Source organism: Hibiscus syriacus, unplaced genomic scaffold (genome assembly GCF_006381635.1).
Source record: "Hibiscus syriacus cultivar Baekdansim isolate YM2019G1 unplaced genomic scaffold, ASM638163v2 tig00110206_pilon, whole genome shotgun sequence".
Lineage (NCBI taxonomy): Eukaryota > Viridiplantae > Streptophyta > Magnoliopsida > Malvales > Malvaceae > Hibiscus > Hibiscus syriacus.
The window spans coordinates 776992-788956 of record NW_024062627.1 but is presented as its reverse complement, the minus strand read 5'-3'; the positions used below and the strand labels follow the sequence as shown (position 1 = coordinate 788956).

The 11965-nt window shown below is 32.1% G+C and overlaps 1 protein-coding gene and 1 long non-coding RNA gene across 3 annotated transcripts; one reads left to right on the top strand and one right to left on the bottom strand.

The window, feature by feature from the left end:
- Positions 1 to 1154: 1154 nt before the first annotated feature.
- LOC120219399 (selenoprotein F-like) lies at positions 1155 to 4101 on the top strand. Its single transcript, XM_039216214.1, has 4 exons — positions 1155 to 1414; positions 2503 to 2561; positions 3221 to 3402; positions 3819 to 4101. The coding sequence occupies exons 1-4, from the start codon at positions 1234 to 1236 to the stop codon at positions 3892 to 3894; spliced, it is 498 nt and encodes a 165-aa protein (XP_039072145.1). The 5' UTR covers positions 1155 to 1233; the 3' UTR covers positions 3895 to 4101.
- Positions 4102 to 6086: 1985 nt separating this feature from the next.
- LOC120219396 lies at positions 6087 to 7749 on the bottom strand. Of its 2 annotated transcripts, none has more exons than XR_005525300.1 (3): positions 7638 to 7749; positions 6309 to 6432; positions 6087 to 6148 (listed from the first exon to the last, which is right to left on the bottom strand). It is a non-coding gene; the product is annotated as an uncharacterized LOC120219396 (long non-coding RNA). The 2 variants fall into 2 exon arrangements; XR_005525299.1 differs by having other exon boundaries at positions 6309 to 6427.
- Positions 7750 to 11965: the final 4216 nt, after the last annotated feature.

Here is an 11965-nt window from a genome sequence, read left to right as displayed (position 1 = left end):
TTTTTAATGTGGGTACAAATTGAAATCTAAACTAGATGTTATGTATAGTTTTGAAAAAAAATAAAATTTAGATACCAAACTAAAGCAAAAGGAATAGTTTAGGTACTAAACATAAATTGTACCCTATAAGAAAACATTTTATATCTTCTTTTTTAATTTTTTCTATTTTTATTATTTTTACTAATTTTGAGAATGTTAAAAACTTCCTTAAAGTTTCATTATCAATACAAAAATTAATATCATTTTAAATATTCTAAATTTATATATCTTTAATAATAGGATAAATTACATGTTTAGTATCCCAGCTATTACTTTTGTTTCGGTTTGGTCACCTAACTATTTTTTTCAAAATCTTTTCTAACATTATATTTTCGTTACATTTTTGTCATTCACCGTTAAAAAAATTAACATAACTATTTACATGATACTTTTTTTTTCAATTTTTTCAATGATGATGTGGTGTTATCTAATGACGACACTCATCCAAAATGAAACAAAAAACTAAACAATATATACAATTTAAAAAAAAATAGTTGGGTGATCAAAACAGAATAAAATTAATAGTTGAGGTTCTAAACATATAGTTTATCCTTCGTAATATTTATGCACTCCCTTAAATATTTTAGTAAATTTTTAGGGTAAAGGGCACAAATGGTCCCCCGATTATAAGGTGTTGCTTTTTAAGTCCCTCAACTATTAAAAGTTATAAAATAGTTCCCAATTATATAATTATCTGACTATTCATATGTTCTAAACTTATCTTTTTCTTTTAAAAAATTTGACTAACGTTTGAGCTGTAAATTAACATGTTGACTGAGATATGACAAAATTATATTTTAATGATGTCTAATGCACCGTCGTTGCTTGCAAATAATGGCTCAATGACATAATGTAAACATGAATTCGATCCATATAATACAAATCAAACGATTCTAAGATCAGATTTTATCATATTCCGTCAGTAAGTTAACGTCCAACTCAGAAGGCCATCAATTTTTAACAGAAAATGACGAGTTTGGAACATATGAATAGTTGGGTGACCATTTTGTAACTTTTAATAGACTGAGGACTCAAAAAGTGAAACCCTATAGTTACAGGACCATTTGTGTACTTTACTCATTTTTAACTTAAATCAACCTTCGTCTTCCTAGGGGCACATATTTCGTTTTGTTTTGGCTATCAACTTCGAAGAGGAAGCCTTGTTAAAGGAAAGTTGGAAGACCAAGGTAAGAGATGTTGAGCAACACGTTATATTATCAGCTGCTAATAGTTGCTTTAATTTCATCTGCCTCCTCTGTTATCGTATCATCGTCAAAAGATCTGCTAAGTCCAAAGCAATGTGAGGATCTGGGTTTCACGGGTTTAGCCCTTTGTTCTGATTGCAACACTTTTGCCGAGTACATCAAGGACAATGGTATTGACTCAATCCCCTCTTCAAAAGAAACAAAAAAAAAATATATTTTTTTAATCAATTTTTTTATCTTTGATTTCCATTGTTATGCTGTTTTAGCGGTTTGTTTGATTAAATTATGTTAAGTTCTGATTGTTTGATGAATTCTTTGCATTAGTTTCGGTTATATTTGTGTAGGGTTTTCCTTTTTATATCTGTGTTTATTTTGATTTTGTGGTCTCTTAGGCTTTGTCTAATCTATAATTGGGGGCAATGATGCTTCAATTTGATACTTTTGCGAGTTGACAATAGTGTAGCTCTGTGTAATAAGGTCAAATTTCAACTAATCATCATAATTCTTTGTATAATCATCTTTGTAGTTGGAAGCAACAGTTTAGGGTATTTAAATGAATTAAAATTGCCAGTTTAAGATCAGTTTCTTTCTCAAATTTCTCAAGTTGTGGATCCATTATATTGGAAACTTTAATTTCTCTGAAGTAGTTATTCATTAGAATACCAAGTCCGCTTTGTTGATTTAGGAAAGTATTACAGTTTTACTGTTGTTTAAATTTCCCTGCTTCCTTTTGTGTAATCAAATATTCTAATTCCTTAGGCTACATTCAAATTTAATTTCCCTGCCTCCTTTGTGCAATCAAACTCCTTAGGCTCCAATTGGCTTTTAACTACAGCACCAGTTAGCCGTGGTGAGATGCATCTAGCACCAAAAAGCTCACTGGACACTTATTTGGTTGTCATCCTCCCATGCAGTTGGGAACATCTTAACCGCACTGGTTAGATGTAGAACTATTTGGAGCCTTCAGTACAAAATGAAAATGCCTTGTGATTCTACTGTTTTATGATGTCATCGTCAAAGTATGCTGAACCATATCATAATAGTTTAAGGTGGGAAGACTTGGTGTGATGTGGCAACATCAACGTGTGCTAATTGTAATGCATTTTATTAATGGGCAAAAAAGTGACACTGGGGATTTTAACGAACACAACTGCTTTGGTGTGTTCATATTGCATATTAAACTTAACACCGAAGACCAGACAATTGAAAAATGCACTGCATGCATCAATCTTACTGTAACTATATGTTTTGATGACAGAGTTGATCTCTGACTGCAAGAAATGTTGCACTGAAGACTCGGATGATTCTACAAGTAAGGTATGAAATATGCTTTGGAGATGGGTTTTATTGGTATGGGAGTGGGGTTTAAAATTTTATTCTTTAATAGGTTTCCAACCTCAAATGTTTGTTTTCATCCTCTATTTTTCTTCTTTAAAATAATCTTTTTCAGTTCTATAATACACCTAGTGGAAATCATTTAATTCTCAGATTATACAGAGAGATGTGGAAGGGAGGATGTTGCTTTAGGCAAAAGAGTTCATGGATTTTTTCATCGTTATTGAATCCTAGCATGTATAATACTAATGATATGTACCTCTGATAAAACGACACTTTTTTTTCGTATTAAATTTAAGAACATGGAACATGTCTTATCTTCTTTGAAAATGTGTTTTACCAACCATTGTATTCTAAGATCATACAACTAGTTCCCCGACTACAGTCATTTTCATTTTCTCCTTTATTTGGCAAAGGAATGCTATTTATCCCCAAAAAGAAGTGGAAAACGAACCATGTGTTGGGACTGCTGAACAAAATGCTGCTAAATTCTTGATATTTGTTGTTTCCTTGTTCTTAATCACCTTTTTCGTTTTCTATAGGAACACAAGTTGTTTCTTCAACTTGGTATCACATGCTGTTTCCCCCCCCCCTTCTTTCCCCTAATTTCTAAAGTTGCATCTATATTTGTGCAATTGCAGATTACATATTCAGGTGCAATACTGGAAGTATGCATGAGGAAACTAGTATTCTATCCAGAGATTGTTGGTTTCATTGAAGAAGAGAAGGACAAATTTCCGACAGTTAAAATTCAATATCTTTTCAATTCTCCTCCCAAGTTGATCATGTTGGATGATGAGGGCCAACATAAGGAAACTATAAGGTTAGGTTCCTTCTATTGATGCACTTAGCTCGCGTTCGATTGAAATGCAATAATCACTAAATAGAGTGGAATTTATGCCGACGGTTACTTTGGCTGTCTCACCATTTAAAGTTTGGCACAAGAACTCTACATCCTAGAACCTTCTGTTTTTCTTCGTCAATTCTCGCTCTCAAAATATTTAGAAAAATACAATATGAAAAAAATTAATATTTGTTTATGCACTAAGTTTTACTTTTGTTTAGACGAGTAAGTCTTGTTGATTCTCGAGATATATGCACACATGCAACAAAAAAAAAAAAGCAAGCCTTTTTAAAGACCTAGAAAAAAACAGTCTCCCCCATTTTTTAGCTTTCATTATTCTTACTTACATATTGGTGAAAACAATGAGGCTTCTTACTCCTGTGATTCTAGTGCAGAATCGACAATTGGAAACGGGAACACATACTGCAATTCCTGCAGAAGAAAGTTCAACCCAGTTCCGCAAGCTCGTAGACTTTTGTTCACATTCCAGTTATTGAAAGAGAAAGTAAAACCTAATTCAGCAAGATTGAGTGATTTCTTCTTGCTAGCCTTTGTCATTTATAAATTATGTGCTTGATCATGACTTATTTACTTTCTTCTGACTTAAAAGAGATCAAACTAGAATAATGTATCATGCACCTTAAGAGAATTCTAAATTGGATTAGCTGTAGTGCTGTACTTTGATCTGTTGATTGGAAATTGATGACATTCCTTGCACTGTCATGAAGACACCTTGTTTGTGATCGAATTAATGGGGAAGTAATTGATCCTATTCACGTACTGGCAACACCCAGCCCCAGTTTTCCTTTTACAGGCTATTGGAGGAAGGATTACTTGAACCTGTTAACCGAGTTAAACTTCCTAATGTCTTAGGGGCGTTGCATTGCATTGATGTGTAGTTAGAATAAGAATGAAACTTGGTCTTCTTAAAAATGCCTCAACCCATGCAGTTCTAATAGTTCCTGATTGAAGTGTTTTTACTCCATCTTCTTAAAAATGTCTTAGGGGGTGAGTAAAATTTTTCACTGGTCTATTCTACTATCATCTCTAGATGAGATTAATTCTTATTTAAAGGGGTGGAAATAATAATAAACTAATGTGAAATAGGATGAAAAGTACTTAGTAGGTTCATCTATTATAGGGATCATACCAAATTAGTCTTTCTACTATTAAATTGATTAATTTAAAATTTGAACTAATTAAAAAAATCAAATAAGACTAAAATTTAAAATAGAGTTAATAATAAACTCCCAAGTAAATTGTCTATCAAAAACTCTAAAAAGATTTGAGTCTTTCTTGAACTAGCTTCAAGGTTTCAGTCTTTCCTAAGATTTGAAAGATATAATCTCCCTTAAATGAGTTCAAGGATTCAAACACACAATCATAACACCATCTCACCTAACAAAGATGTGTTGGTTACGAAAATAAATCCTTTGAAGACTCTTGTGCAATTTTATGTGATGATATATCACAAGCTATGCAGTACTCATCATCCATGTGTAATACAGGGAGGATGTTGCAGGTTTCAATATGAAAGAATCCCAGCAATGGATGCTGACAGTGGTACACATTTCAGATCAACGATGATAAAAGAAAATGCCATTACAAAAGTGACCTTTCAACAACAGAGGCCAACCTGATCATTAATGCCACCTTTAGCCCCTATTTTGAGAGGCATGGGTTCCTTCAAAAGTACACCACCCATACATTGATCATAGCTTGGTACATTAGTTGGCTCGGATACTACTTATAATATATCGATAGATATAATTTAAAGAGTTAGAGTTTTTATAACCGAATAGATTGAATGCATGTCGTTCCTGGCACCGGCATAAAACTAGAGAGGTGCAGGGCTGCATTTTAGATGCACAATGCTGCCAATCTAAGACTAATAATTTTACCTACCACCATATTCCTATCTTAGTTCATTACCTATATAGGTTCTGTTACAACCAGGAAATTTTCTGCATTGCATGATAAGTCGTTTTACCTACTAACGATTTCATGGATTTCAAAACCTCCCGGTTGCTGTGAAATGAGATGTCAACCGAATTGTGAGATGTCTTAATCAAACTTAGGAGAAGTGGTTTTGATGGGAGCCGAAATATCGGCACCATTGCTCCGAGCAACTCCGACAGTACAAGAGATTGGAACAAGACATAGACCTCGGTTTCTCAGGCTATAATGCTCTACATTCTGGAAGCAAAAAAGAAATCCCGTTAAAAGGCAGCCATAACTTCTGAACTATGATTGTGTTTCATGTTACATATCATAAATTTTTAGTACTTTGGGTCCATTTGATGCTCACATGCCTATTATTTGTAGGTGTGGTTTGGAGGTACGGAGCACTCAACACCTGTAAACACACGAAAAACACAGAAGGCCAAGAAATTTGAAGTTAAAATTGCCATTTATAAATGAAAGTTTCTTAACGTACTGAAACGTAAATTGCGAGGATAATTTAAGAACAGTAGGAATTAGGAAATGAAAACCAACTTGTTCGTGAAGAAATTGTATGTATTCCATTGCCTCCAGGAGGACAGAAGCTGTATCCGTCTGCAATGAACCAAATCGGCTTCACAGTTATAACAGGATAGGCAACTTCCGCCAATAAAGACAAATAAATGCTACTCCGATGTAAATAATTAATTGAAAAAATGTACCTTTCCGGTGAAACAAGCTGCTACAGAGCGACAATGCATTCGCCAAACTTCTCTTTTCTATCCTATTGCCAGAGAGTAAACTAAGATAAATACTTGTATCAGAAACAAACAACATCAAGCGGCATATTGCACTTAGTTTAGTACATGGTGAAGACATGAATCCAGATATGATATGTATCACTGAGAAGATATATGATGTGGAGCAAAGATGGCTAAAAAAACCTTTGTGGAGATAGACAAATCGGCCTTCTGCCTTTTCGATGCCAAAGAAGTGATATTGCTATGGTCGACAGAGCAAGGGCCCCTTTTGTTTTCCATCATAGTTCTGATCTCCATCCCTTCTCCACTAGTTTAAAAGAGAAAAAAGGATCACACCCCGAAACCCAACTTACATGAAAAGCATGGTAAAAAATATCCAAGAAAGTATGTTAACTAGACTGAAAGACCGTGCTTACCATAAAATATTCACGAATTTGCAGCAGTAGAAGATCATCTAATTAAAACTTGTTAACTATGAATTCATGGCCATGTTACTAATATGAAATAAAATCATCTGTACACGCATAATCAAACCGATGATTCAAACTTGCTTTCCTGCAAACCTAAACTTCAGTCTAGTTTTAACAAAAGAAATGCATGAGCAAAACAAAAACAACAACATAAGTAAGGCTCGAGGGCCTGAGGCCTTATTGAGAATGGTGATTGTTCCTTTGCATTTCGTGTTTTGACATCGGAGAAAGGCATCCTGCAGTTGTCAATCATCTATCGCAGTTGAGTCGTCGACTATCAATGAAATTTATTTTGATCAAAGAAGCATCCATGGTAGAATTCATCCAATTTGAGCATGCAAACAAGCTCTAATCATTCCCATTACACACTTCAAAAATAATCAAATTTTATATAAACCACATGAGACACCCATTGCGTTTTTATATAAAATAGGATAAACCGGGGAAAAAACATTCACTTCCATGGTCAGTGGATAATCACACATTCATGTATCAGAGACATATACTTTTATAAACACCCATTCAATAATGAAAGCACAACAACTTCATTAAAAAAAAAAACATTATCATCAAACTTTTGGCTTGGGAGAATAAGCGAATCATGCACGGAATAAGAATATTTTTATAAATCAGAAATATGCCATAAGACTAAAACTCAAAAACCAGTAGAGGACCATGGACTATTCATGCCAAGCACAATAATCAAACTTCAGTAAAAGAATACATACTAATTCATGTAAATGATTTTGAGGGGAAAAAACACAGTAATCATTTCTGTGTGTGATTAACTTATGAATGATCTATTACAGGCCCAAATGATTAAAAAAAAGAATCATGCTTGAAAGAACCATAAGTACAACTAATTTCTAATTGTACCAACCAATGATTATTTTAACAAAAACATGATGACACAAATGATTTCAAGGCAACATTCAAGTATACAAATACAAAGTAACCATCATAAGGAATCCAGTTTCATGGAAAACAGAGTATTGAATTAAAGGGAAAGAACAGCTAAAGAAACTAAAGGGAAACAACTCACCAAGAATATAAAGTCTGCATTGCCAAAAACACAGCTCAAAGCAGAATCTCAAGCCTTATACGATAAGTTCTTAATCTTCACGATCCAAATCAGGAAAATGCAGAAATTTTCAACAAAAGCTTTTTTTCTCAAGGAAAAGGCAAAGTTAAAGGCTTTATGATGAAGTTTTTCATTTCCCTTTCAAAAAAAAAATCAACACCCAGAGTCCAAAACACAGTTTTGTTCTATTTTTTCTTCAACAAAACAACTATGAACAGCTTAACTTTCTTTGGGTAGCTAAAATCAGAAGTTTTGCGTCTGAAAAGTTGAAAAGTTGAATGAAGAATCAAAATTCCTTTAATCCAAAAACTGGGATATTTTGCTTAACCCACCTGTGCTAAAGCCTGGGAAAGAGAGCGTATGGACAATAAAAAATCTGGGAAACAAGCAGAGAAGAAATGGAGCTTGGTCAAGAGTTTTTATAAGGGTTTTTGAGAAAATAAGATCCTAAGTATTAGTTTAATACTATTAACAAAATAATTTTTTCAACTTTTTTACATGAGTTATTGTGATTTTATATTCCAACAACACATTAAATATATAAATGAAAAACGTGTAAGAAAAAGAACAATTAATTGTTATTTGAAAATTAATTTTTCTGTGAATAGTTTCTTCTTGGTTTTTTATTCGACAGTGACAGCTAATACTCAACCATGCAACGAGACACAGAGAGTCACAAATATATAAATTAGGGTTGGTTAAATATTAAAATTTAGATTTATAATTTTTTATTTTTTAAAAATTTAATCATATTTTCATTAAATGAAATTAGTGTCATAAGTAAATACAAAGGAAATGCAAGAAGGAAATGCAAAATTAAAATACAATGATATGATTTAGGTCTGTAAACGAATTGAACGAACACGAACGAATGTATGTTCATGTTTGTTTGTTTGTTTAACTTTAACCAAACAAATGAACGAACACGAACATAAACGAACAAATTTTTTTTTGTGTTCGTTCGTTAAGGAATGCAACTTGTTCGTGTTCGTTTATTTAAATGATAAACGAACACAAATGAACGAACGTAAACAAACACAGTAAACGAACGTAAATGAACAAAACAAATGAACATAAATCACAACAACAATAATCACGTAAACGAACATAAATGAATTTATTTTACAACAAGATCTCGAAGTCTTGAAAAAGATTTATTTCGAGGCTCCAACCGAGTCGTCTCCGGTAGTTCAGTGAAAAGCGTTAGACAGCGATGGACAAAGTCCAAATAGCATGAGACGTGAGCGATAAAATTGAGATTTGAAAAATATATTTTTTTCTTTCTTTCCTAACAATTTTAGGATTATATATTATTTAATTGTTTTGGGCTTTTTTTTATTTGTGTTTAAAATTAATTGAATTTTAAAATATTAATGAGTATCATATTAAAATTTGTTGAGCCTTAATATTTTAAATGGGTCTAGAGAGATTGACCTAAATATAAATGAACGAACATAAACGAACGAAAGTAAACGAACATATTACCGAACGTTCACGGACGTAAATGAACGAACGAGTCATCGGTTTGTGTTCGTTCATTTAATTAAATGAACACAAAATCTTATTCATATTCATTCGTTTAATAAATAAACGAACTTCCCGCTAAACGGTTCACGAACAGTTTGATGAACGTTCGATTTTTTTACAGGCCTAACATGATTGACTAAGATACATAAGTAGCTAATAAATGAGCGACTCTATTAGCTTCTCAATGGACATGGCGGATGCACATATGCGGGCAGAGTCGAGGAGATGGCGGGCCTCAACGAGTGAACCGAAACATTAAACGATCCGAGCGATAATGTGCTAATTGCCGCACAACCTACATGAAGTCACTCTCGATAATAATATGCATGTAGCGATGATTTAATCTTTAAATATGATATACAATAATGTTATAACTTACTTATATTTAAGAGTTAGGATCAATTAATGCAATGTAAATTTTTATTTTCTACACATTTTTTGAATATTTGAATTAAATGAATTTAATAATTGAGATTAATACTTTCAAATTTCAGAATAATGCCTTTTTTTTCTCATAAAAATCCCTTTATTTACCGTTATTAATATTATTAATAATTTTTCATTCATATAATAATTCAAAAAGTATATAAAATTTAAAAATTTTACATACCGCCAAGAGATCTTATCTCTATATTTAATTTGAATATTTATAATTCCTTTTAAAAATCAATACTGTAATTTAAAATATAAATACTAAGATTAAAAATTTTAATTTATTGTTTACTATATTTTATAAATAATTATATAACAAATAACTTTTTCCCAGCGCTGGTTGAGAGGTCAGCTCTTCTAAATCTTAAAGGGTAAAAGAGTACCCAAATATAAATTATGAATGGAGGTTGACGATTACATAGAAGCATGGCTACACCGCGAAATAAAAACCCTTGCAAAATACATTGCCAAGAAGGAACTCAATGCTCATGACACCAGAATAGTGATCGCACCAAGCCTTAGCCAGAAGCATTGCACGGGGCAGGGAACCAGAAGGGACATGCGAGACTGAAGAAACCATCCAGAGAAGCAGAATGAACCAGCTTTAAACCAGAGAACTTTAGATTTTCAGAAAACAAACCGTATAGGGATAATGAAAGAGATCCATCGCGGAAGCTAACGGTGGTTAACCCTTCGGTGACCATATCTTAATTAAATAAAAATAAAAGTGACCAAATATTACGTTTTCTGAATTATGTGAAATAAAAGTGTATAAAAATTAAACGAAAGTGATATATTCTATAATTTACACAAGATGAATATATTATCACTCTGAATTCAATTATAAATAATATTAGAATTAATGAGTTGGAGAGTGATGGGAGAGTTTTAAGAATCGGAGATTATGGCTGAAAACATGGATTTATTTGTGTGAGAAAATGACAGCAAATTTTGAAAATTGTTTCAATAAGATCTCATATGTTGTTTCGAATTCGACTGATGATACCCAAACTTATCCAACCATACACATATATAGAGAGAGAATTATAAATGCTTAGAAGAAGAAAAGAACACCTCTTCAATTTCTTTGTCCAACACAAAATTAAAAATGACAGCCAATGAATACCAATTGACATGGAAAAGTGATCAATTTTCGGTGAGCAGTGGGGCAAACCAGGATGATTATCGATGATGACTCACCTTTGAACATCAAGACTCAAAAAGATAATGATGTATTCATATTTTAAAAATGGGTAAATTATGTATTTAGTTACCTAACTATTCTTGCATTTTTGTTTTGGTCACTAAACTATTTGTTTTTTGTGAAATCACAACTAATGTTACATTTTAGTTTCATTTTAATCACCCACCATTAAAAATTTAACGATAATACTAATGTGTCACCTTAAGATAATGCCACATCATCATTGAAATAAAAATAAAAAATATCACATTAACAGTTCTATTAATCTTTTATTGGAGGGTGACAAAAATTAAACTAAAATATAACGTTAGGTATGAGTTTGAAAAAAATCAAGTGACTAGAATGGAATTGCACGAATAGTTAAGGGACTAAATAGGTAGTTTACCCTTTAAAAAATTATATGTTTGGTTAGTAAAATTATCACAAGTACGTAATTATTAAATTTAAATAATTCACTCTCTTATAAAAAAATGATTAATTTTGTCAAAAAAAGTTTTAAAAAGATAAAAAAAACAAAAGAAAGCCTAAAATGGACAGTCGAAATTGAATTGTACATCAATAGCGTTGAGAAGATATATAAATATGAAAAAAATAAAAAGATAAAATATATGTTTGATATAAATACGCTTGGTGGAAAATATAAAAAAAATGAAAGAAAAAGTAGTAAATGCATGGAATTAATTAGTTCATGATTTTATTTTATTTTAGTGGGTGACTATAAAATTTTAAGACAAAAATATATTATTAATATAAAATTTAAAGAAAATATTTAAAATATATGAAAATTTAATTTTTTTCTGGACAATTACCCATCCGTCCTCCTTCGGTCCATCCTGCAAGGAACCGTGTCATATTTACTTGACTGCTGCTATATGTTTCAAGCCCTGAATTCATAGCGTCAACTGTTGACCTTAAACTTTAACCTCCCAGACCTGATGAATGCTACATTTTAAAGACCAAACTAAGCCGGGTTACTGTTGCCCCGACTGCTTAGATCAATGTGAATTACAATCTAAATAAATTTGTGGTTCCGACCTTGGCGTTCAACAAATAATTGACCCTACTAGCAAAGAAAAATGTCTCCACTAGGACCAAATGTAACGAATAATAAATACTTATGAATCTT